The 27,742-nt window shown below is 34.8% G+C and overlaps 2 protein-coding genes across 23 annotated transcripts in view; both read right to left on the bottom strand.

Annotated features, from left to right (window-relative positions):
- The window catches only part of LOC123012734 (zinc finger protein OZF-like), a 92,877-nt gene that overhangs the window by 11,054 nt on the left and 54,081 nt on the right, over positions 1-27,742 (bottom strand). The window contains 2 exon segments of one of the 22 annotated variants that reach the window (XM_044411867.1): positions 10,377-11,326; positions 11,378-11,641. The exons of 6 other annotated variants lie outside the window; for them this stretch is intronic. In XM_044411867.1, coding sequence (XP_044267802.1) covers positions 10,639-11,326; positions 11,378-11,641 — 952 coding nt within the window. In that variant the 3' untranslated portion in view covers positions 10,377-10,638. 22 annotated transcript variants of the gene reach the window in all.
- LOC123015405 (gastrula zinc finger protein XlCGF7.1-like) lies at positions 20,539-21,792 on the bottom strand. Its single transcript, XM_044415102.1, has one exon. It carries the CDS (start codon positions 21,307-21,309, stop codon positions 20,575-20,577), a length of 735 nt encoding a protein of 244 aa, XP_044271037.1. The 5' UTR covers positions 21,310-21,792; the 3' UTR covers positions 20,539-20,574.

Genomic DNA, 27,742 nt, shown 5'->3' with positions numbered 1-27,742 from the left:
TTTCTTTCCTTTAAAAAAATCTGAAAATCATCAAAAAACATTAGCTACAAAAAAACAACTTTATTTTAACGTAAAAAATACAACCCTTAGAATATAATTTAATCATTTTTCTCAGCCTTAACATGTTTACTTTTTATATGAAGATTCATCAACCCTCGACTAACAAACCCCGCTTGGCAGATATCACAAACGTAGGGCCTTTCCCCACTGTGATACCTCATATGTGTGTTCAAGGCGGCTTTCTGTGTAAAAGCCTTCCCACACTCCTGACAAACATACGGCCTATCCCCCGTATGTGTCCTCATGTGAGCCTTCAAAGTAGTCTTCAAAACAAACCCTTTCCCGCACAATTTACACTTGACTGGTTTTTGCCCCGAATGCACCAACAAATGGTCCTTAAGACTGGTCCTCGAACTAACCCTTTTCCCACACAAATCGCAAACGAATTTCTGGCCTCCATCTATATGTATTCTAATATGATGCTGTCGTAAGTACTTCTCTTGCAAAAACGTCTTATCACAAAATTCACATTTGAACTTGTTTGATTTGTACTCGGCGGCATGTTTGGCCTCGTGACTTTTAAGGGAGGCCTTGTCGTAGCAACTGCGACCGCAGTACTTGCAAAGGTGAGTACTAGAACCGTGTTTTGAACCCATGTGGTTGTAGTACTCCTGGTTGGTAACAAATCCGATGTCGCAAATTTGACAAGTTTGGATAAAATTCTTCAAATGACGACGTTTATGAGTCGTGTATGAGCCTTTAGATTTTAGGACTTTGTCGCAAAGTTCGCAAGGAAATGCTAGAAGACCTGCGTGGACGCGTTTATGAATAGCAAGTTCGTATTTTCGTTTGAACTTTTTGGCGCAAATGTCGCATGGAAATGGACGAACTTGGCTATGAGTTATCAAGTGTCGTTTCAATTTGCGATTGCTTGGGAAACTTTTGGAACATTCGTGGCACGAATAAGAATCCTTTTTGCGATTTGGAACCCACCTGAAAAAGTTTATTGTTATTTTCAAGTTGCTACAAAAGAATTGAAATCGAATTAAGACAAAAAAAAATTTCTCATTATGTTTATTTGGAATTTCTAATTGACAGGTCTGGAAATGTAGTCAATATCGACACCACCAACATCGTGGGCCTTATAGTGCGTCATTAAATGACTCTTCGTTGTAAATTCTTTCCCACATTCACACTTGTAGGGCTTTTGGCCTGTATGATGCCTTATATGAACCGTCAACGAAGTCTTCTGGGTAAATCTCTTGCCACAAGTCTCACAACTAAACGGTTTGTTCCCAGTGTGAATCCTCGTATGCACCTCCAAATACTCCTTCGAAGCAAATCCTTTGTCGCAAATTTTGCAAATAAAGTCTTTAAGACCCGTATGCATCTTGATATGTGTTTCCAGAATCTTCTTACTACTAACTGACTTGCCACAAATGTTACAKACATGCGTCCTAATCTGCTTGTGTATCTTCATATGACCTTTCAAATTCCTCGAGTTGAGATACGATTTACCGCAAATTTCACACACGTGTGTCCTCTCTTTTCCATAATCTGGATCGTGAGTTAACTTGTGTTCCTTAAGCGACGAAAGCGAACTCAATCTCGCCCCACAAGTATCACAAACAAGTTGCAAGTTTTTGTGAACTAGATTCACGTGTGTTTTGTGCAGAAATTTCGTCACAAAACCTAAATTGCACTCTTTACAAAAAGCCGCAAAGTCGTTTAAATGTTTGCGTCGGTGGGTCGTCAGATGTGACTTGTGAATAAACATTTTCGAGCAAATGTCACATTGAAATGTGGGGTTATTGTGACTCTTTTTGTGTACATCAACCTCATATCTGTACTTAAAACTTTTACCACACACATCGCAAGAAAATTTACGTATTCCAGTGTGGATGAAAAGATGTTTCTTTAGAAGTTTCTTCGTTTTGAAGACTTTTCCGCACTGATAACACTTGAATGTGTTTTCAATCTTGTTGCTTTCTTGCTTCATTTCGTCGATAAATTCGTCGACGAAATTCGATTCGCTGCTCATGAGACGCTCGAATTGTTCATTGGTGGCAATGTTGTTCAAAATGTCAGAACAATCGTCTTCTGCTGAGAGAAGATTTAAAAGATCGGCATCTGATTCGTTCAATTGATCGACTACTGAACTTTCTAGAATGTTGTCTTCAGGCATTTGTTTCGAATCAACTATTGACATCAAGTATTTGCACTGGAGGTGGAGGTTAGTGCTTTGTATTGTTGTCATTTCYGAGTAGMTGGTTGAGTAAAGATGGTCCTGGTACAGGACTCTGAAAAATAACACAAAATTAGAATTTATTCACTTCAGTTTATTACAAAATACACCAAACAATAGAAATTTTCATTCAATATAAATGATGACCATATTTGCGAATGCCGATTTCTAAAAACAAACAACTAGAAAAATAATATAATAAAATATAAATAAAATAAAAATTAATAAAATTCTTACCTTCGTTCAGTTGTTATTGTCAAATGTAAATATTAATAACCAACTGTGTTAATCTTATATTAATTATCATCGCGTTAAGATATTTAAAAAAAAAACGCCACTTTAATTGCCCCCTAATTAAAAACAATCCAATTTTTATGACACATATGTGTGTATAGATTTTAAGCTAAATAGAAAAGCAGTTAAGTATACAATAAAAAGCAAAATACTTACCGATGAAATTGAACTACCAATTGAAAAATCGGAAAAAATAGTTATGATACAAAAAAACAACGAAATCTATTTTGCTACCAATCTGTTACAACTGTAACGATTGCTAGCAAAGCAAAATTTGAAAAACATTAATAGAAAAAAAAATGATCTATTTTACGTAAATAATCATGTTTCACTTAAGAAAATTAGATATATGGGTAAAAATGCAAGAAAATAACAATGTTGAACAACTTAATTTAACCAATAAGCATCTTCCAAACATCCAAAAGAACGTAGCCCAGCTTATTCCGAAGAAAATATCACAAAATACATAAAACGAGCTTTCCACATAATGATCGTGAACCAAATTCCGGTGTCTCTTGTTTAGCACACATTTAAATTTTTAACCATAATATAATTTGCAATTACAGTAATTATATTAATATAAAGCAAGGCTTTTTTAGTTTCATTTACAGTAAGAACATAATAAATAAAAAATGACTTACCTGGTACAACTTGGTTTTAATTCTTTAACACAAGTACTTTGTGACAGTTACAATTTAATAATTTGTCAAAAACGCAAGACCTACTTAAATTATTATCACTGCATTGAGTAAGTTTAAAACAGAAGTCAAAACTGTGAACTGTACAACGTGTCTCAGAAATAAGTGCATTTATTTTAACCACGTACAGAACTCGTCAAATGCCACATTTATTATGTACCATTTCGACGCAATAGTTATATATTTTTTACGTCGCCTATAAAACCACTAAACAAAAATACACACAAAATGAAGTTGACTTGTTATTCGATTAAAACAAATAAAAATTAATATCGTCTTTTTAGTTGTATTTGTAAACAACCACATTGTAATAGTCATTTACCTAGCGGGTTTAGAAAATACCATACTCCACATGAGAAATTTGTTTGCAGCACGARCGCAGAGAGTGCTGTTTGAATTGCAATTGTGAGAATTTGCTTTCTAAAATTAGGTACAATATTGTTTGTAACCAATAACAACAAAATTAATAGTCGTTTATTATACAAGACAATAAAGAAATTGTTTATCTACGAGTAAAAAGGTTAAGTTTACGAGTGACGAAGTCGCGAGTGGACTTTTTTCACAAGAAGATAAACAATCTTTATCGTTGTGTATAATATTTCGTTTTATTTTGTACTCAACTACCAGAATTTCTTGTACAAAACAAAGAATATAGACAGTAGATAAAAATTACTTTCTTTCACGAGATGATAAAAGACTACATTATTTACTGAAATTAGTTGATAAAAGCTAAACAGTAGATAAAAACTTCTTTATTTTATTAGACGATAAAAGACTACTTCATTTTTTTTAAATTAGTTGACAAAAGCACTCTTTAACATTGAGTACAAAATAAAAATAATAATTTATCAGAATTTAGTTTTTTCATCTGCCAGGTTAAACTGTCACTTATACCGTCACTGCCACTTTTTTACTGTCACTTATAGTAAAAAAACAAACAAACTCTCAGTCACTGTTTTTTAAGTGTAGTTAACGGCTCGTTATTTCACAAAAAGCAAAATACCTCAAAAAAATATAACAATTTTCTTCTGAACGCGAAACATCCCAATCAAATGTTAAGATTTTCTGTAGAGAGAAAGTCGACAGCTGTTCTTACACATCGCAAATTTTTTCGAAAAAAACCTAAAACAAAACAGTTACTTGAAAGAAAAACAGCATTAAATGTACTTACCAGAAACCTAAAAAAAATCTTTAAAAATTTTTACCAAATCAATGAACTCTCTTACTAAAACGTTTATTCTACTATACTTGAACTCATTACAAATTAAATATAATAAATTGTTGGTAAATACTTAACTAATCTACGTTTGATAACCCTAAATTACTATACCAGCATGGAAATAAGAAAAAAAAAACTTAAACTTAAACAACTCAAAAATTATTTTGTACCTGGACATGAACAAAAACTTTGACATTTTTACATTCTTAAGTATAAAAATGTACAAATATTTACACAAACGGTAAACACTAATCAATTTTAAAAATCGACAAAACTCAAATCTAACGTAAAATCGCCTTAACACTACACCTACTCTATGACTATAGTTTGATCGTGCGTCGCCAAATGCCTTCTGAAGTAGTACTCATCGGCAAAGCTCCTGTTGCACACCGAGCACGTATGCCTAATCCCCATGTGCCTATTCTTGTAGTGGTTCCTGTATTCCCTCACCGTGTAGAACCCTTTATTACATTCGTCGCACCTATGCCTAAACTGATCCAAATGCCTCAACATGTGCTCCTTGACATTCTTCTCATACATGAATGTCCGGAAACAGAAATTGCAAATGGCGCGATCCGTGTGCTCCACCACGTAGTGATAATAAAATTCACTGTTTTTAGAAAATGTGGCGCTACACACGTCGCAATTATTGATGTAGCACTTGCCCTTTTCAATATGCCGGAAAAAGACAAACTTATTGATGAAAAGTTGCTCGCAACGAAGACATTTGTAGTGCGGTATATCCACCTCTTCGTTCGGACTGACAAAAAGGTAGTTTGTGGAGGAGAAATCGGGGACTACGTGGCGGCGTTTAGGCTGCGAGGACCTAGCCCTAGGTTGCGTGTAGACGACTTTGCTAGTTGAGGGTTGCAATTTCGCCGGGAGGGTTTTTTGTTTTCCGTTCAAAGCAACAATTTCCTCGATTTCGCCCTCAACCACGTTGGGTATGACGTATCCGTGTTCGAGCTGAACAATAGTCAGATTCTCTGACTTGTCTTTTTCCTCTTGTTGTGGTTGAATGTCCTCCTCGATGACCACCTCGTTCACGCACTGCGAATCGTCCAAGATATACAAAAGCTCATTTCCGTCCTCAATTTCTTCATCGGGTTCYTAGTTTAAGACTATTTCCTCGACCACCTCGCCGTCTTGCTCCACGAGAATTCTTTCCGTTTTGTGTTCTTCCAAGTGGGAGTAAAGTTCGGTGATTGTTTTGTATTTGTTTCCGCATTTGCAACAATTGAAAGTTTGGCCGTATTGGTGCAAGTGGTGTTTCAAAAATTCGTTCTTGTCGGGGAAGTTCTCCGAACATATGTTACAAGTGTAATTGACGATGGTTTTCTCAGATCTGGAAAAAGGAGTAATGTATTGATTGRAGGTAGTCACAGTTAAAACTAAAACTATTAAAAGGACAAAAGGGTCAAAAATAAAAAACAAATCAAATTTACTCAAGCTGAGTAAAGCTTTATTTATTGTAGTCGTTCGTTTGGCAAAGTAGTAGTTGTTGGTGCGAGAGATAACGTTTTGGATCAAAACACGCCTAAAATTACCATAATCACTTAACGGAAAAAGTAAAAAACATAGAAACATAACTAATAAAAAACGAAAGAAGCCTTTGGCCCAAAAGAAATTTTGGGGACCTATGTGCATTTTTTGCGCTCAAATAGATCACAAAAGTATAGTTTCTGCTAAAACTACCATTAATTGTGTATTAAACCAAGAGCTTTTTTCTTCTATCCTTCTAAAAACACAAAAGTTAAAATTTAATTTTTCAAAATAGTTTAACTTACCTGAATCAACAAAACTAAAAACACAATACCTTACTTGTAAATAACCACAATATATTATGTACAAATAAAAAAATTTAATTACAAAACTCTTTCAGAAATGTAAAAAATGGAAAAACCCTAAACCATATGACAAAAGTTTTTGCCGACATATATCATAAAGTAGCTATTCCTCTATAAATTATTCTAAATAATCTCAGATAAATCGTAGTTAAATTTCTTTGTAACTAAAAGAAAAATATCTATCCACATAATTATTCCTGGTTGTTGCCAGTTGATAACAAATTGTTGCACATGTTACTAGTTACTAAAAGCACTGCATAAATTAGAACACAAAACTGGACTTCCGATAAGTCTCATAGCACAATGGTAATGGTTTTTGGGTAAAACTCTTTGAACAAACTGTACATTTGTAGGGCTTCTCTTTCGTATGTACCCTCGTATGGTGCTTCAATGACGTCCTACTAGCAAAAGCCTTGTCACAAATTTCACAAATGAAAGGTTTTACCTCTTCGTATTTTCTCTTATGTAGTTCCAAACTAGTAGAAGTTGTCAACATTTTTCCACACGTGTCACACATGTAATTTCCTAGCAAACCTCCATATCGCTTCATGTGCAGTTTATACGATTTACAGTTGCGCATCACCTTCGAGCAGATTTTGCAAGGATAGAGTTGCCGAATAAAGTCAGGATCATGGCTCAATTTGTGCTGTTTAAACTTATATTCGACTTTGAATTTAACACCGCAATTGTCACAAACAAAGCGAAAYCCTTCGTGCTGTATTTGACTGTGTTTATCTAGTTCACTTTTAGTAAAAAACCGGCATTGCAAGTAAGACACTTGTGAMAGAAATTTTTAGTGTGTTTGGCAATAATYTGTTTGTTTAGAGATCCTTGGAATTTGGTGTTAAAGCTGCAAAAAACACATTTGAAGACACATTCGGATGAATGCTTCCATTTAATGTGAACGTCGAGTTCGGTCTTTGTGACGAACTGTTTAGAACAGTCCATACAAACGAATTGTTTTTCCCTCTGATGAGRCATGTGTTTCCGAAGGGTGATGTATGAAGAAAATTCGGTGTTGCAGAATTCACACACAAACAAGACACCGTCTGAGTAAAAACACCTAAAAAAAATTGGCATTAAATGCAAAATTTAGTAATTCTAACAAATAAAACAAAATCTAAAAATCTATTTATTACAAAAGTCAATTCAATTACTAAAAAATTATCAAATCTATAAAGTAAAAAAAGTAAAACAAAAACAAAAATTTTATTAAAAAGCAGAACAAATTCAGGAAAACACTCCTTTACACTTGTGTCCCGAGAGGGCCGATTTCGACACAAACTGCTTGCTGCACACCACACACTCATGTGGCCTTACGCCCGTTGATACCTTATTTGAGTATTAAGGGTATTCTTTTGTGAAAACGTCTTGGTTTTTCCTTGGTATGCACCCTCATATGCAGCACCAGCATTTGTCTTGTCGTGGAAGCTTTCCCACACACTTCACAAACAAAAGGTTTCTCCCCCGTGTGTGTCTTTTTATGTCTATCCAAACTTCGACCACAAACATCACATATACCCCTTACAGCCTGAGATTTTTGGTGTGTTGTCTGATGACGTGCTGTTTGACTCTTTTTTCATTCACTGTTCCGAATTTGCAAAAGTTGCAAAAAACGTTCTTGGGTTTCTCGTGGTGGTTATAATATGAGCTTTTAAATATGAAAAAAAAATTTTGAAGCAGAATAGACATTTTTCCTTTTTTTCACGATGGCGGACTTGGTGGAAAGTCATTTGGCGTCTGGTGAGGAACCTTCGGTGCGCAGAATTTGCATTCGGACATTGATATTTCACTGTCAGTTACAGTGAAAAACCTGAAAAAAACATACTTCAGCCATTGTTATAACAAAGCAGACAACAATCATTTTCAGGTAATACTTACTTAAGACTTTTCGCTTTGACTGCACTGAAGAAAAAAATAAAAAGACAAATTAAAAGTGGGAAAAGTATAAAAATTTACCTAAACATGTTAAACACTTATTTCTACTCATACAAATACAAATAGAGTTTCCAAAAAGTACAAAATCCAAAATTAATTAAAATCCTTAAATTTGTAGATATAAATTATAGCAAGACGAGTATTTTCTTATTTGGTGTAAAATTAGATTCCTAATTGTGCTCAATTGCCATTAATAAAGTCCACACGTTCCATGTAAAAATGACAAAAAATATGAATTAGTAATTAATTAAAATTTACTCGCGCAAGSAAATCAAGCGCAACAAACCTTGAACTGAAAAAAAAATATTTTGTTTCCATGTAGAAAAAATGTTGTGTGTATTTCGTGTCAAAGTTGTATTGTATTCAGTTGATTGTATTCAGAAACATACACTTAACACAAAAATTACATTTGTTTACTTATATCTTTTTTGTTGTTTTTTTTTTTCCTATAAAATAGTCTTCTTCCCTTAATAACATTGGTTTAACAATTAAATAAAGATAAATTAAGTACAAGAACTGCATTTTGATAACCACAAATCAAGTCTTTTATTGAAAAAAATTAGCTTACCTGTAGTTTCGGAGAAAAAAACCTAAGATACTTGATTTTTTTTAGTCAAAAAAAAAAATAAAACACATTAAACAAATGGATATATACGTTTATTTTACCACGACTGTGAAGACCGCAAAAAATAGTGAACGTCGAATTATATAATATTCAAATTATTTTATGACGATGCGAATGGCGGGATTACACAGTCCTGCACAAAGACCTTTCACAACAAAACTGTTACCCAATGGGTTTTTGTAGATCTTGCCGTTTTTTGAGGAAATAATTACAGTCTTGGCCTTGCTTCCGTACGAGTTAATAGAATTGTAATAATTGTCCGAGTAAATTACTTATTTGGTGATTCAGTGCAAAATTATTTAGAAACATAACGCGTGCGTGTTAAGTCAAAAAATAAAACACAAAAAATTATATATATACTCTCATTTTACTACATTTTCGTATAACTTTTTATATTAACAACACAAAAACTATTTGATCATTTGTTCAAAACTGGGCACCTACTCCGTTTGTGTCTACAAAGAGAAGAGCTTGTAGAAAACCGTTGGTGACAAAACTCGCACTCGTGGCGCTTCTCCCCTGTATGCGACCGCATATGAGCATTTAGCCCCGCCTTTTGGGCAAATCTCCTGCCACACTCTACACACGCGTAAGGTTTCTCATTGGTATGAATCCTAGTGTGAACCACCAGCAATTGTTTCGTAGTAAAAATTTTGCCACACGTTTCACAAACGTGAGAATTTCCACCCGAATGTAGCTTCTGATGATAGTGAAAACCAACATATGTTGTCATACTTTTACCACAGATTTCACAAACATAGCCATCAAGCTCCCCTTTATGCCGTTTCATGTGTTTCTTAAACGCTGCTTCATTCGGTATCACTTTGAAACACTCCTYACACGTGTATTTAGTCACCACGTATTGGGAATCGTGTTTTGCGACATGTTCGCGAAAATGAGTTCGATACTTGAAGGTTTTTGGGCAAAAGTCGCACGAAAAGACCTTACCTTCGMGTTGTATTTCTTTGTGGTCTCTCAAGTCGGTCTTATTCAAAAAACCTTTATTACATAAGTCGCACCGATGGGGAAAATCTCGAGTGTGATGCACGATTATGTGTTTTTTAAGCCTGTATTTATCCACAGCTGCAAAATTGCAAATGTCGCAAACTTCTTTTGTATTAGTTTTCTCATGTTGGTAAAGCATATGAATCTTCAATTCTCGTGGTAGAATAAAGGTTTTACCGCAATAAGAACACTTGTGTTTTCTTTCCCGGTGTCGAATTAGATGATTTTTGAATTTCGTTTTGGTAGAGTATTTTCGACAGCAGAGCTTGCATTCGTAGTATCCCCCTTGAATATTCCAAGCGTCAAGCAACGACCTGAAAAGACTACAATCAGCAAATTTGAACAAATTAGTGGTGGTTTTGTTTGTTTACCTGAAGTAAACTCGTTGACACTTATAATGTAATCATAAAAAAAAATAAAACTCACCAAAAACACATAAAAACAAAATAAAAACAAAAGATTCTTGTAATAAAGCTTTATTTGTTAAATAAATTACAAAAAACGAAAAAATACTTGTGTTTTTTTACCAACATGAACTAGATTTAACTACTGATCAGTCAATTTAAGTTGGTGACATTACGTAATGTAAAAACGATATCAACATTATTCAATGTTGCCAACTCAATTGCGTATATTTAATAACAAAAACTAGAAAAATATACTAATTCCAGATCAATTTTTACATTTACATTACTATTAAATGTACTTGACCAGTAATCTATGCTCAGAACAGCCGCCATTATTAAGATTTTTATAATTACATAATTTTAATTACTAGGTTCATCTGAATCGATGTCCGTTTCTGATTTTACTATAATCTGTTCTTGTTTAATAAAGTCAGTACCACAATTTATAAAGTTTGAAGATCCTTCAACTTCCTGCTCCCCCATTGCTAACGATGTCCCACTTCCAAATTTTTTCAACGTTAGAAGGTCAGCCAACATAGAAGAAGCGTATTTTCTAAAAGTATGACCCGTGTACGTTTCAGGATTCTTCAATTTCAAAAACTTGGCAATTTTTTTTGCAATKCCTCCYATTTTGTGGATGCCTACAAACTGTCTCGTGCATTTACCGTTTCGGTAATCGACAAAAACACGCTCATTTTCTAAACCGGCAGGTCGAAGTGATGCYTARTTTCTYTATAAAGTACAACCCTTAAAAGGTGTATCYTCTTCCATTATAATAAATTTTCGACAAGGCTTATTTTTTGCYTCTTTTAATGTAACGATTATAAGACGACCTGTATCTTCAATGTTATTCGCACGCAACGTAACAAGTTCCTTGCGGCGACAAGCACCAAAAATTCCAAAAACAGCAATAACTTTCTCTAATAAAAATTGCTGCTCTGGTGCTTCTACCAAAAATCTTGTTACTTCTTCTGGTGTTAGCACTTTCGCCTTATTTGGTTTGTACGATTCAGATAGTCTTTTGAGCAAAGTGAAAACTTTCCCATACCTGCAACCAAACAAGTCTTAAATATAACAAACAATTTTACCCAACACTAACCAAGAAATGTTAACATTTTCATGGGCCTTTAAACAGGTCTTTAGCATTGATATTTTAGTCCACACGCTGTTTGGTGCAAACTTCTTCGTCAATTCTGATACGTAAGTGAGTAACATGTCCTCATTTACACCATCAAGATTTTTGCTGTTACGCCACGTTGAAAAGGCTTCATATTCCTTTACGTATCGAGATTTTGATTTAGTAGGTAACTGCTCATAACATGATGCAGCTGCTTCCTCAGAGTTTTCGGAAAATGTTGAAAACCTACAAAATAAATGTTAGACATTCAAAACGTGTTTCTACTTTTTAAACCATCGTTATTACAGAAGGCACATATCACAAATTTTATTTGCATCAAAAACAAGCGAAATAAATAGTCAGAAGATGCATATTTTCAATCTCTTCCGATTTGAGAGCATATTCTTCCGCAAAAGGCAGCTTCAAAAATATTGCAATCTATTAAGAATAGATGGCCCTCAAAAAGCTTTCTTTTCTAAAAAGTTTCTGAAAGAAATATTACAAAAAAGAGAAACAGATATTTCCAAAACACAAATTTTATTTAGAATGTAGTTGCGAATATCAAAAAATCGGTAGAAATAGTTATAACACTAATGGTAATGTTTCATTTGTAAATACATACAGTATTTTTTTAATACAAGAACAAATCTATGGTTTTGTAACAACTGAGTTTTAGAAAAATGTTAAAATTTAACATTCACTGCTCTGAAGTACTAATCTTGCAAAAAACTAGAACAATATCTCAAAAATACAATTTCTATTTTCACATTTTACAACGGTGGGCATTGAGAGCCGATCGTGAGATAAATTGTTTGCTGCACCTAACGCATTTGTAAGGCCTTTCACCCGTATGACTCCTCATATGGATTATCAAAGGAGACCTCTGAGTAAAACGTTTATCGCATTCTGTACATTTGAATGGTTTCTCCTTGGTGTGAACTCTATTGTGAAGCTTAAGTCGGGACTTGGTGGCGAAAGCTTTTCCACAAACTTCGCAAACAAAGTTCTTTTCTCCAGTATGTATCGTTGTATGATCCCTCAAAGACTCCAAACTGGTAACATTCTTCCCACAAACATCGCAAACATAACTCTTACGTTCGCCAATGTGAGTTTTAACATGATTTCTGAAGACAGATTTTGTTTGCATCACTTTGAGGCAAACTTGACACGTGTATACCGTTTTAATATGATCGGGATCGTGTTTAGGCATGTGATAGCGATATGACTGACGAGTCTTGAATGTCTTCGGACACAAAGGACAGGGAATTCTCAAACCCTCGTGTTGTTTCTGTTTATGTTCAATTAAAACGGACTTTGAGAGAAATCCCTTATCACACAAATCGCATTTGAGCGGAAAATCCCGTGTATGGTGGACAATTGTATGTTGTTGGAGACTGTGCTTAGTCAGAGCTGCAAAATCACAAAGAGAGCAAAATATGGTTTTCACTTTCTCGTGAACGGAATTYATGTGGCATTTTAGTTCTGATGGTGAAACAAACTTCTTGTCGCACATTGTGCATTTGTAGGTCTTCTCTCGGTGTCTGGTTTTGTGCTTGGTAAATTGGGATCGAGTAGAGAAGCGTTTTAAGCAAACATCACACTGGAACACGATGGTTCCACAAATCACCAAAGAACTGAAAACACAAGTGTTAGAAGATTTTTATTCATTTATAKATATTTAATTTAAGAAAAGATAATCAAATAAATTACATAAATCATCAAATTATATCAAAAACTCGGCCTTAGTAACAAAAAATCTTAAAAKATATACAAGTTTTGAAAAAAACTTGTTGACTTTTCTCTTCAGAACGACCATCAAAACACACTCACTGTAATTAACCTTTATTTAAACAAAATACATTAAATCAGATAGCTTGATACTTGTGACCATTAAGAGCAGTTCTCGAGACAAACTCTCTGTTGCAGAAATCTCACTTGTAAGGCATTTCATATCAAAAAATCGGTAGAAATATTTATAATACTAATCGTAAAGTCTATATTTCTAAAAAATACTAGTATTTGCACAGTAGTACATACAGTATTTTTTTAAATATGTATCTTACGTAACACACTGAGTTTTAGAAAAATGTTAAAATTTAACATCGGCTATTGTGAAGTACTAATTTTGCAAAACACCCGAAAAACATCTCAAAAATACAATTTCTATTTTCACATTTTACAACGGTGAGCATTGAGAGCCGATCGTGAGATAAATTGTTTGCTGCACCTAACGCATTTGTAAGGCCTTTCACCCGTATGACTCCTCATATGGATTATCAAAGGAGACCTCTGAGTAAAACGTTTATCGCATTCTGTACATTTGAATGGTTTCTCCTTGGTGTGAACTCTATTGTGAAGCTTAAGTCTGGACTTTGTGGCAAAAGCTTTTCCACAGACTTCGCAAACAAAGTTCTTTTCTCCAGTATGTATCGTGGTATGATCCCTCAAAGACTCCAAAGTGGTAACATTCTTCCCACAAACATCGCAAACATAATTCTTATGTTGGCCAATGTGAGTTTTAAGATGATTTCTAAAGACAGATTTTGTATGCATCACTTTGAGGCAAACTTGACACGTGTATACCGTTTTAACATGATCGGGATCGTGCTTAGGCATATGATYGCGATATAACTGACGAGTCTTGAATGTCTTCGGACATAAAGGACAAGGAATTCTCAAACCCTCGTGTTGTTTCTGTTTGTGTTCAATTAAAACGGACTTTGAAAGAAATCCCTTATCACACAAATCGCATTTGAGCGGAAAATCCCGTGTATGGTGGACAATTGTATGTTGTTGGAGTCTCTGCTTAGTCTGAGTTGCAAAATCGCAAAGAGTGCAAAATACGGTTTTCGTTTTCTCGTGAACGAAATTGAAGTGAAGCTTTACTTCTGATTGTGAAACAAACATCTTGTCGCACATTGTGCATTTATGGGTCTTCTCCCGGTGTCTGATTTTGTGCTTGGTAAACTGTTCTCGAGTGAAGAAACGTTTTAAGCAAACATCACACTGAAACACGATGGTTCCGGAAAGCACCAAACTGAAAAAACAAGTGTTAGAAAATTTTTATTCATTTATACATAGTTAATTTAAGAAAAGCTAATCAAATAAATTATAAATCATCAAATTGTATCAAAAACTCGGCCTTAATGACGAAAAATTTTAAAAAAAATACAAGTTTTGAAAAAAAACTTGTTAACCTTCCTCTTCAAAACGACCATCAAAACACACTCACTGTAATAAACCTTTATTTAAAAAACATACATTAAATCAGATAGCTCGATACTTGTGACCATTAAGAGCAGTTCTCGAGACAAACTCTCTGTTGCAGAAATCTCACTTGTAAAGCATTTCATATCAAAAAATCGGTAGAAATATTTATAATACTAATCGTAAAGTCTATATTTTTAAAAAATACTAGTATTTGCACAGTAGTACGAGTACATACAGTATTTTTTTAAATATGTGTCTTATGTAACACACTGAGTTTTAGAAAAATTTAAAATTTAACATCGGCTACTGTGAAGTTCTAAAACATCTCAAAATACAATTTCCATTTTCACATTTTACAACGGTGAACATTAAGGGCCGTTCGCGAGATAAATTGTCTGCTGCACCTATCGCATTTGTAAGGCCTTTCACCCGTGTGACCCCTCATATGGATAATCAAAGGAGACCTCTGATTAAAACATTTATCACATTCTGTACATTTGAATGGCTTCTCCTTGGTATGAACTCTATTATGAACCTTAAGTCGGGACTTGGTGGCGAAAGCTTTACCACAGACTTCGCAAACAAAGTTCCTTTCTCCAGTATGTATCGTTTTATGATGCCGCAAAGAATCCAAACTGGTAACATCCTTCCCACAAACATCGCAAACATATTTCTTATGTTCGCCAGTGTGAGTTTTAAGATGATTTCTAAAGACAGCTTTTGTGTGCACCACTTTGAGGCAAACTTGACACGTATATACCGTTTTAACATGATCCGGATCGTGTTTAGGCATGTGATAGCGTAAGGACTGACGAGTCTTAAATATCTTCGGACAGAAAGAACAGGTAATTCTCAAACCTTCGTGATGTTGTTGTTTGTGATCAATTAAACCAGACTTTTGGAGAAATCCCTTATCACACAAATCGCATTTAAACGGATAAGCCCGTGTATGGTGGACAACTGTATGTTGTTGGAGTCTCTGCTTAGTCTGAGTTGCAAAATCGCAAAGAGTGCAAAATACGGTTTTCGTTTTCTCGTGAACGGAATTGAAGTGAAGCTTTACTTCTGATTGCGAAACAAACATCTTGTCGCACATTGTGCATTTATGGGTCTTCTCCCGGTGTCTGATTTTGTGCTTGGTAAACTGTTCTCGAGTGAAGAAGCGTTTTAAGCAAACATCACACTGAAACACGATGGTTCCGGAAATCACCAAACTGAAAAAATAAGTGTGAAAAGACTTTTATTCATTCATACATAATCAATTTTAGAAAAACTAATCAAATAAATTGAATAAATCATAAAATTGTATCAAAACTCGGCTTGAGTAACAAAGAATTAAAAAAAAAAACTTTAGAACGATCAATCAGTCAAAACAAAGTCATTATGGTAAACCTTTATTTAAAAAATACATTAAATCAGATAGCTCGACACTTGTGACCATTAAGAGCAGTCCTTGAGACAAAGTCTCTGTTGCAGAAATCGCACTTGTAGGGCCTTTCACCAGTGTGGTACCTCATATGGATGTTGAGAGTACCCTTTTGGGTAAACGCTTTGTCACACTCAGCACACTTGAACGGTTTTTCCTTCGTGTGTACTCGTGAGTGCACCCTTAGTAGTCCCTTCGTGGTAAAAGCCTTGCCACACACTTCACAAACAAACGTCCTTTGTCCCACATGTCTATGCATATGATATTTGAGACTCTGCGACGACGAGAGACTTATCCCGCACGTGTGACACACATAATTATCAAATTCACCCTTATGTTTTTTCATGTGTTTCTCAAAGGTTTGTTTAAAGTGCAAAATCTTCCCACACACTTCGCATGTATACTTTAGAGCAACGTAATCAGGATCGTGTTGGGCCACATGATTTTGAAAACTTGCTTGGTTTCTGAAGCTTTTCGAACACAATTCACACACTTGTTGCACACCTTCGTGTTCAATTTTTTTGTGGTGAGTCAAGAATCGTTCATAGAGGAATCCTTTATCGCACAAGTCGCATTTAAAAGGAAAGTCTCTAGTATGATGGATAATTGTGTGTTGTTTAATTTTGTAGTTATCGGCGGCACCGAAGTTGCAAAGACTACAAAAATATTTATTTCGTTTCTCGTGACTGTAGAGAATGTGTGTCTTGACATGTGATGGATACATAAATGTTTTGTCGCAAAGGGGACATTTGTGTTTCTTTTCGCGGTGTCGGATTCGGTGTCTATATAACCTTTTTTTGGTAAGGAATTTTTTGGAACAAATCGTGCATTCAAAATCGTTTCCCAGAACCTCCAACGATGAGTTGCCACTGAAAAAATAAGAATCAGAAAAGCCCAATTAACGATGTAAGTAAAAATGTATTTTGTATAACACCAAGCACACTAGTTTGTCTTCGAAATTCAACCTTGATTACAAGATCAAATATTCTGCTAAAAATCTAAGAATGGAGATTTAGCAGTAATTCACTACAAATGTTTACAATTTTACAAAAAAATTAATAAAAATACAATAAAAAACGAAACAAAAAATAATTTAAAAAAATTAAAGCTTTATTAGAGTTTAGTCAGAAACAATAAAATTTTTACATAATTATAAGCTTTTGCACTTTAAAAGCACATCACAAGTGAATGTTTAAGCTACCCTTTTGAGTAAAAGCTTTTCTCAAAAAAAGTTCATGTCAAATTCATTATAATAATGATTTGAAAAATAACGTTAAACTAAATAGCTCGACACTTGTGACTATTAAGAGCAGTCCTCGAGACAAACTCTCTGTTGCAGATATGGCACTTGTAGGGCCTTTCACCAGTGTGGTACCTCACATGGATGTTAAGAGTACCCTTTTGAGAAAACGCTCTGCCACAGTCAGCACACTTGAATGGTTTTTCTTTTGTGTGTACTCGTGTGTGCACCCTTAGTAGTGCTTTCGTGGTAAAAGCCTTGCCACACACTTCACAAACAAACGTTCTCTGTCCCGCATGTCTCTGCATATGATATTTGAGAGTCTGCTTAGACGTGAGACTTATCCCACACGTGTGACATACATAATTATCAAGTTCACCCTTGTGCTTTTTCATATGCTCGTCAAAAGTAGCTTTCCTGTGCAAAACCTTCCCACACTCTTCGCATTTAAACTTTGGAGCAATGTAATCAGGATCGTGTTGCGCCACATGTCTTCGAAGACTTGCTCGGGTCCTAAAAATTTTCGAGCATAATTCACACACTAGTCGCAGTCCTTCGTGTTGGACTTTTTTGTGGTTCTCCAAGAGAGATCTATTGACGAATCCCTTATCGCACAAGTCGCATTTAAAAGGAAAGTCTCTAGTATGATGAATAATTGTGTGTTGTTTAATTTTGAAGTTGTCGGTAGCTTTAAAGTTGCAAAGACTACAAAAATATTTTTTCTGTTTCTCTTTCTCGTGATAGTACAAAATGTGGTACTTGACGTCTGAGGGTAAAACATACATTTTGTCGCACAAAGGACATTTGTGTTTCTTTTCGCGGTGGCGGTTTCGGTGTTTATTTAGTCTTTTTTTGGTGAGAAACCTTTTGGAACAAATTGTGCATTCAAACGAGTTTCCCAAAACCTCCAACGATGCGTCGACACTGAAAATATAAGAATCAGAAAAGCACAATTTACAACATCAAAATATGTTTTTTGTATAACACTAAGCACACTACTTTGACTTCAAAATTCATTACCACAATTAATTACCACATGATTAAAAGAAAAAATAATCAGAAAAAAACAGCTTTATTAGTTTCTTGTTAAAAATTCACTTAAAACTCTTTATATAATAATCCTTTATTTCAAACATACATTAAACTAAATAGCTCGACACTTGTGACTATTAAGAGCTGTCTTGGAAACAAACACTCTGTTGCAGAAATCGCACTTGTAGGGCCTTTCACCAGTGTGGTACCTCATATGGATATTAAGAGTACCTTTTTGAGAAAACGCTTTGTCGCACTCAGTACACTTGAAGGGTTTTTCTTTCGTGTGTACTCGTGAATGTACATTTAGTAGTACTTTCGTGGTAAAAGCCTTGCCACACACTTCACAAACAAACGTCCTCTGTCCCGCATGTCTATGCATGTGATATTTGAGACTTTCCGACGACGAGAGCCTTTTCCCGCACGTGTGACATACATAATTATCACATTCACCCTTGTGCTTTTTCATATGTTTCTCAAAAGAACTTTTCTTGTGCAAGACTTGCCCACACATTTCGCATGTAAACTTTGGAGTAATGTAATCAGGATCGTGTTTCGCCACATGATTTCGAAAATTTGCTTGAGTCCTAAAACTTTTCGAACACAATTCACACACTAGTTCAACACCTTCGTGTTGGACTTTTTTGTGGTCAGCCAAGAGTTGTTTTTTGATGAATCCTTTATCGCACAAGTCGCATTTAAAAGGAAAGTCTCTAGTATGATGAATAATTGTGTGTTGTTTAATTTTAAAGTTATCGGTAGCTCCAAAGTTGCAAAGACTACAAAAATATCTATTTTGTTTGTCTTTCTGGTGAGAGTACAAGATGTGTGACTTGACGTTTGATGGTAAAACATACATTTTGTCGCAAAAAGGACATTTGTGTTTCTTTTCGCGGTGGCGGTTTTGGTGTCTATATAGTCTTTTTTTGGTGAGGAATCTTTTGGAACAAATGATGCATTCAAAAGTGTTTCCCAGAACCTCCAACTTGACACTGAAAAAATAGGAATCAGAAAAGGCTAATTCACAACATCAAAATCTGTTTTTTGTATAACACCAAGCACACGAAATTCAACCTTAATTACCACATGATTAAAAAATTCTGCTAAACAATGCGAATAGTATTATAAAAACTTTACACACTTCTAAGACAATCTCACAAAAAACAACAAAAAAAATAAATTTCGGAAAAAATTACATCTTTATTAGAATTTAATTAAAAATTTTACAAAATCATAAGCCCTTGCACTTGTGCCCTTTAAGAGTCGATTGTGACACATACTCCTTTTTGCACACATCGCATTTGAAGGGCCTTTCGCCGGTGTGATATCTCATGTGAATGTTCAAACTACCCTTTTGAGTAAAAGCTTTACCACATTCTGTACATTTGAACGGTTTCTCCTTGGTGTGAACCCTAATATGAGCCTTAAGCAGTGGCTTTGTAATAAAAGCCTTTCCACAAGTTTCACAAACAAACTTCTTTTCTCCCGTGTGTCCCTTCATATGGTCTTTAAAATTTTGCAAATTCGCCAAACACTTTCCGCACGTGTCACATACATATTTCTCAAGTTCTCCTTTATGTCTTTTCACGTGTTTTTCAAAAGCTCCTCGAGTGCGCACCACTTTCAAACACACTTCACATGTAAAAACAGAAGTAATATAATCAGGTTTGTGCTTTTCAACATGAGTTCGAAAATATCTCTGATTTGAAAACACCTTCGAGCAATATTCGCACACATGACGAACTCCTTCATGAACTAATCGTTTGTGATACACCAAAGCGGACTTACACGTAAAACCTCTATCACACATGTCACATTTGTGAGGAAATTTTTTAGTGTGTGTTATAAGGTGTTGCTTGAGTGACCATTTTTTCAACTCACAGTTACATATATCACAAGTTACTTTCTGGGAAGGCCCATGCATGCTAGCAACATGAGTTTTGACTTCTTCTGAAGTCTGAAATATCTTGTCACAATGAAGACATTTGCAAGTTTTCTCTCTGTGTCTATAGCAATGTCTCCTGTAGCTCATCCAAAGCGAAAAAAATTTGTGACAAATTTTGCACTCAAAGTGAGCATCTGGGTCCGACTTAAGCCTAAAACAAAGCAAATTAGATCAAGTAAAAAAATATACTCTATTTTATATTATACATACAAGGCAATGTAAATGTAACATAAGGAAAGTCAAAAACTGTATGCAACTAACTGGAAATAAAATTACTAAAAAACAACGAATATCTGCTCAAACTTTATTACAAAATACAAATCAAATCATAAAGCCCTGCATTTGTGAACATTAAGAGCTGATTTTGACACAAAATTTTTGCTACAAACAATGCACTTGTAGGGCCTCTCGCCGGTGTGGTATCTCATGTGGATATTCAAGGTACACCACTGACTAAACGCTTTGTCGCATTCGATACATTTGAATGGTTTCTCCCTGGTGTGAACTCTTCTATGAATTGTTAYCAATTTTCTGATAGTGAAACCCTTCCCACACAATTCACAAACAAATGTTTTTTCTCCGGTGTGTGATTTCATATGATTTTTAAAACTCTGTAAACTCGTGACACTTTTTCCGCAGGTATCACAAACATAATTAACAAGTTCGCCTCTATGCCTTTTCATGTGTATTTTAAAAGATCCCTCAGCATGCAACACTTTGAAACACACTTGACATGTAAAAACAGGAGCAACATATCCAGGTTTATGCGTTTCTACATGTATTAGAAATTGTTTTTCATCTGAAAACACTTTCGAGCAATGTTCGCACATCTGACGTACTTTTTCATGAACCGATCGTTTGTGATTCCTCACCGCAGCTTTACACACAAAACCTTTGTCACAAATATCGCAATTTTGAGGATATGCTTTAGTGTGCTGTATCATATGTCGCTTTAGTGAATTTTTTTTCAGAAAAGCGTTGCAAATCTCACAATTTATTCTCTCAGATGATTCGTGTCGGCTAATTACGTGCCTTTTGAGTTCACGTAAAGACAGATACATTTTGTCACATTGGGAACATTTGTATGTTTTCTCTTTGTGTCTATAGGAATGTTTCCTATAGCTTACCCAAGACGAACAAATTTTGTGACATATTTTGCACTCGAAATAGGCATTGGGGTCTGACTTGAGCCTGAAACGTCACAATTTAGATCAAATGTAAAAAATACACACTATTTTATTCTATGCATACAAGGCAATGTAAATATAACTTACAAGTACAGTCAATTCTTAAAAAAAAACTGTATGCAACTAACTGAAAGTAAAATTAAACTAAAAACCAACAAATATCTGTTCAAACTCTATTAAAAAATACGAATCAAATCACAAAGCCCTGTATTTGTGAATCAAATGGTCACAATTTTATTATTCACAAACGTTTTTTTTACTGTTTGGAAATTTGCTTTCAAACTTTTTCCATGCAAAAATACAAACTGAACATTTATGGTATAAATAACTGAGAATACAAAACGCGTAATAAAAACCAAATTTATTAAAAATGCTACACTAAACCTTTACATTTATGTGCATTAAGAACAGTTCTTGTGATAAACTGCTTAGCACACAAGTCGCACTTGTAGGGCCTCTCGCCGGTGTGGTATCTCATGTGGATATTCAACGTAGAACATTGACTAAACGCTTTGTCGCATTCGTTACATTTGAATGGTTTCTCCTTGGTGTGAACTCTTCTATGAATTGTTAACAATGTTTTGGTAGTGAAACCCTTCCCACACAATTCACAAACAAATGGTTTTTCTCCGGTGTGTGTTTTCATATGATTTTTAAAACTCTGTAACTTCGTAAGACTTTTTCCGCAGGTATCACAAACATAATTAATAAGTTCGCCTCTATGCCTTTTCATGTGTATTTTAAAAGATCCCTCAGCATGCAACACTTTGAAACACACTTGACATGTAAAAACAGGAGCAACATATCCAGGTTTATGCGTTTCTACATGTATTAGTAATTGTCTTTCATCTGAAAACACTTTCGAGCAATGTTCGCACATCTGACGTACTTTTTCATGAACCGATCGTTTGTGATACCTCACCGCAGCTTTAGACAAAAAACCTTTGTCACAAATATCGCATTTTTGAGGATATGCTTTAGTGTGCTGTATCATGTGTTGCTTTAGTGATTTTTTTTTCAGTAAAGCGTTGCAAATCTCACAATTTATTCTCTCAGATGATTCGTGTCGGCTAATTACGTGCCTTTTGAGTTCACGTAAAGATAGATACATTTTGTCACATTGGGAACATTTATGTGTTTTCTCTTTGTGTCTATAGGAATGTTTCCTATAGCTTACCCAAGACGAACAAATTTTGTGACATATTTTGCACTCGAAGTAGGCATTGGGGTCTGACTTGAGCCTGAAACGTCACAATTTAGATCAAATGTAAAAAATACACATTATATTATTCTATGCATACAAGGCAATGTAAATATAACTTACAAGTAGTCGATTCTTAAAAAAAAAACTGTATGCAACTAACTGAAAGTAAAATTAAACTAAAAACCAACAAATATCTGCTCAAACTTTATTAAAAAAACGAATCAAATCACAAAGCCCTGCATTTATTATTCACAAACGTTTTTTTTACTGTCTGGAAATTTGCTTTCAAACATTTTCCATGCAAAAATACAAACTGGACATTTGTGGTATAAATAACAGAATACAAAACGCATAATAAAAACCGAATTTATTAAAAATGCTACACTAAACCTTTACATTTATGTGCATTAAGAACAGTTCTTGTGATAAACTGCTTAGCACACAAGTCGCACTTGTAAGGCCTTTCTCCGGTGTGGTATCTCATGTGAACCACAAGAGTACTCCTCTGGGAAAACGCCCTTTCGCATTCTGTACACTTGAAGGGCTTCTCCTTAGTATGAACCCTAGTATGAGTCTTAAGTAACGCTCTCGTATTGAAAGCTTTCCCACAAATCTCACATACGAAATTTTTTTCACCTGTATGTGTTGTCCTGTGATCTTTCAAACTTTGCAAAGTTGACACACTTTTGCCACAAATATCGCAAATGTATTCTTTTTTGTCCCCATTGTGCGCTTCCATGTGGTGCCTCCATCCCTTTTTGTTTTTAAACACTTTCAAACATTCAACACAAGTGAATCTAGTTTCGACATAATTCGAATCATGTTGTTTTGTGTGAATTTTAAAGTGTTTTTCCGATCTGAATTTTTTCGAACAAACTTCACAAGTGTATCTTAAACCTTCGTGTTCGACTTCGTTGTGTCTAGTGTAAAACACTTTGTGCACAAAACCCTTATTGCAAATGTCACACTTGAAAGGATACTCCTTTGTGTGTTCTCTAATCTTGTGGACCTCAAAACTCCTCTTGCGATAAGTCGCAAAATCGCAAATGTCGCAAAAATAGTTCTTTTGGTTTTCGTGGCTTGAAGAAATGTGACATTTGAGTAAAAAAGGAACGACATAGCGCTTGTCGCAGAAAGGACACTTGTGTTTTTTGTTATGTCGGGCCTGGTGTAAGCGAAATCCACGATAAGAAAAAAATATTTTGGTGCAGATTTCGCACTGGTAGTGTTCCCCAGTGATTTGCTTTGTGGAGTAGCATCTGAAACGGTAGACATTAGTCACGTAAAGTAAAAAGACGAAATGTGTGAAAATAGAAATAAAAAAATATTGTTTATGAAGCCTACCTTGACAACATTTCAAGCAAAAACAAAAACAAGACTAAATAATCTTTAATTCCTCCACACCCTCCACAAAMATAAGTATTATGTGATTATAAAACACACCATATTGGGTTGTTTATTGTAATGAAAATACATAAAAATTAATAAAACAAAATAGTTAACACAAGAGTACAAAAATTTTAAAAATTTTGGTATAGATAGTGTCTTCTTTGATGCAAGAAAATAAAAAATTAAGAACAGTTAACGACAAATTGTTACAAGAAATATCACTTTATTAAACCAATAAAAATTGTAATTTTTGTAAATGTAATTTTCTTTCTACAAGCACCAAGAACGAAGAATTCGCTAAATCTAAGAAATACCGCAATAAAATTCTTTAAATACAACTAAACCAAAAGTAAAATAACTTTATATTGCTGAAACACAACTAAGTTGAACCCTTGCACTTGTGCCCGTTAAGAAAAGTCCTTGTAACAAATTCCCTGGAGCAAAGTTCGCACTTGTAGGGCCTTTCCCCCGTGTGGTACCGCATATGAACAATAAGACTACTTCTCTGCGAAAACGCTTTGTCACATTCCGTACATTTAAACGGCTTTTCCTTAGTGTGCACTCGCCTGTGAATTTGAAGCACTTGTTTCTTGTTGAAAGCTTTCCCGCATTCCTCACAAACAAAGTTTTTTTCCCCTGTGTGTATCGTCTTGTGGTCTTTCAAACTTTGCAAAGTTGTCACACTCTTGCCACAAATGTCGCAAATGTACTCACTTCGACCCTCGATGTGCATTTTCATGTGGTCCTTCCAACGCACTTTAGTCTTGAACACTTTCAGACATTCTGAACAAGTGTATCTGCTTTCGACGTAATTAGGATCATGTCGTTTTGTGTGCACTTTAAACTGGCCTTCATCTCGAAACACTTTAGAGCAAAATCCGCAAGTGTATCTTCGACCCTCGTGTTGCACTTCTTTATGTTTCGTTAAACACACTTTACTCACGAAACCTTTATTGCAAATATCGCACTTGAATGGATATTCTTTCGTGTGTTCTCTTATTTTATGCACTTCAAGACACCATCTCTTGTACGTTGAGTAGTTACAAAGGTCGCAAGAAAAATTATATTGCTTATCGTGTTGGACCGATATGTGGGATCGTAACTCAGAGGGCAAGAGAAACATTTTAGAACACAAGGGACACTTGAGGGTTTTTTCTCGATGTCTTGTTTTATGTTTGGTCAGTTTAACAGTCGAAGGGAACACTTTGTAGCAAACGTCGCAGTAAAAATCTTGAACGTTGTATCTGAAATGAGCACACTTTAGTGAAGTGGCAACAATGTACATGGTGACAAAACTACCCACCAAAAATGAAACAATCTAAAACCGTTAGAAACTTAAAAAAATCAACTACCAAATTGATAAAACCCATGCTTAAAAAAGCAAAAAAAAAAAATATCATCAAATAAATGCATACTAGAAACAATCTATTCCAATAAATTAAATGAGACAAAAAAACTACATGCAAGAAAAATTTTCAAACTTTATTACCAAAAATGTTCAGAAAAGTAGTAGTAACAACTCATACCTACACACTGTATAAGAGGAAAAAGCAAAAAACACCATTTCAAAAATATTTCATCCAGAATGACATATTTTGCTGAAATGACTGAAAAACATAAATTAATTGATTAATTAGTAAAACAACAGGATATTTTTAAATATTTTTATTGATGTAAGACACGAAAAAATACAAAAATTTAAATAAATTTAAGTTGATTCTTTATCAGCTAAAGTCTGATCATTTATGAAAAATAAATACGTCTGTTGCAAAAGCTTACATCAGCGTTACTATTAGCTAAAAAATAAGTTAGACATGCTCTTAGGCCACACCTTTACATTTGTGATCTTTYAGAATAGTATTGGTAATAAACTGCTTTTTGCACACATCGCACTTATAAGGCCTTTCGCCGGTGTGATATCGCAGATGAAGAGTAAGACTTCCCTTTTGCGAAAACGCCTTGTCACATTCTGTGCACTGATACGGTTTTTCCTTAGTGTGSACTCTGATATGGACCTGGAATGCTTGTCCCGTAATAAACGCCTTTCCGCACTCTGGACATACATAATTCTTCTCCCCAGTATGTATTTTCTTGTGCTTGTTCCAACTACTATTCGTCATCAATCTTTTCCCACAAACATCACAAACATATTTTCCCCTTTCACCTCTATGTATCATTTCCACGTGTTGTTTCAAACTGTATTTGTCGCTCAAAACTTTCGAACATTCAGGGCAGGGAAACTTCGTTACGACATGATTCGGATCATGATGTTTTTTCAAATGTATATTTAATTGCTTATTATTCATGAACTCTCTAGGGCAAAACTCGCACACCAGTCTCATACCTTCGTGATAAAATTCTATGTGAGTGTTCAACATCTTTCTATAAAGAAAGCCCTTGTTGCAAGTATCGCACCTAAACTGAAAATCTTTGGTATGCATTCTGGTTATGTGAGCTTGAAGAAGAGCGCTAGTATGCGTTTTGTAATCACAAGACTCGCAAGAAAAAATCTTGTCTTGAATGTGGTGCAAAGATATGTGAGATTTTACTTCACTCTTTAGAATAAACCTTTTATCGCATAAAGGACACTTGTGTTGTCTCTCGCGATGTCTTGATTTGTGTCTCTGGAGTTGAAAAGAAGTAGGAAACACTTTGTAACAGACTTTACACTCGTGAAATTCTTCAGCAATAGAGCTCGTCGATGTAGATCTAAAATAACAGAATTACTCCAAGTTAGAAGCAAAAATAGTACCAAATGAAGAATTTATTGTACAAATATACTATCAATAAATAAACTAAATCAAATCCTTACAATTTTATTGATTTTAAAACAAAATTAAATTAAATACATTTTTTTTCTGGTTATGCATTTACTTTACATTTGTGATTCTTAAGACTAGCTTTGCAACTCAACTCCTTATTACACAAATCGCATTTGTACGGTTTTTCACCATTGTGGTGTTGCATATGGTAGAAAAGCCCAGACTGGTGAGCAAATACTTTATCACATTGTGTACACTTGAAGGGTTTTTCCTTAGTGTGCACTCTAATATGAGTTTCAAGTGCCTTTTTCCAAGGAAACGCTTTTCCGCACTCATGACACACAAACGACTTATCACGAGGATAWWTTTTRTTACGTTTTTCCCCAGTGTGAACTCGCATATGAACATAAAGACCATACTTGCGAGAAAATGCCTTATTGCATTCCGTACACTTGAAACGTTTTTCTTTAGTGTGAACCACAAAGTGGGTTTCAAATGCCGTTCTCGAAAAAAACGCTTTGGCGCACAGATGACATACGAAATTTTTCTCACCACTGTGGACTTTCTGATGTCTCCACAATCCACTGTTAGTTGTAAATTCGTGTCCACACAAATCGCAAACATATTTTGCAGCCTTGCATGTGTGTTGCTGCTTAATGTGGGTCTTTAAGGTGCGCTTGTTGTACACTTTCAAACAGTGTGGACAAGGGGCTTTAATCACGACATGATCCGGATCGTGCTGTTTTACATGTCTTTTAAAATTATGATAGTTCCTGTATTCTTTGAAGCAAACTTCGCAAATGAATATTCCACCTTCATGATCAATTTCTTTGTGAAGAGTCAAGTTCTCTAAATTGGTATAAATTCTCATGCACACATCGCACGTYAATTCCTTGACTTTGTTTCTCATTGGTTGAGATCTAAAAGCACAAATATTAGTAAAATAACATTT

This window comes from Tribolium madens, unplaced genomic scaffold (genome assembly GCF_015345945.1).
Source record: "Tribolium madens isolate multiple individuals breed KSU strain unplaced genomic scaffold, Tmad_KSU_1.1 Scaffold_11;HRSCAF=98;Tcas5.2_LG3b, whole genome shotgun sequence".
NCBI classification, from domain to species: domain Eukaryota; kingdom Metazoa; phylum Arthropoda; class Insecta; order Coleoptera; family Tenebrionidae; genus Tribolium; species Tribolium madens.
The sequence above is the reverse complement of the archived record's forward strand: the minus strand, read 5'-3'. Positions and strand labels throughout refer to the sequence as shown.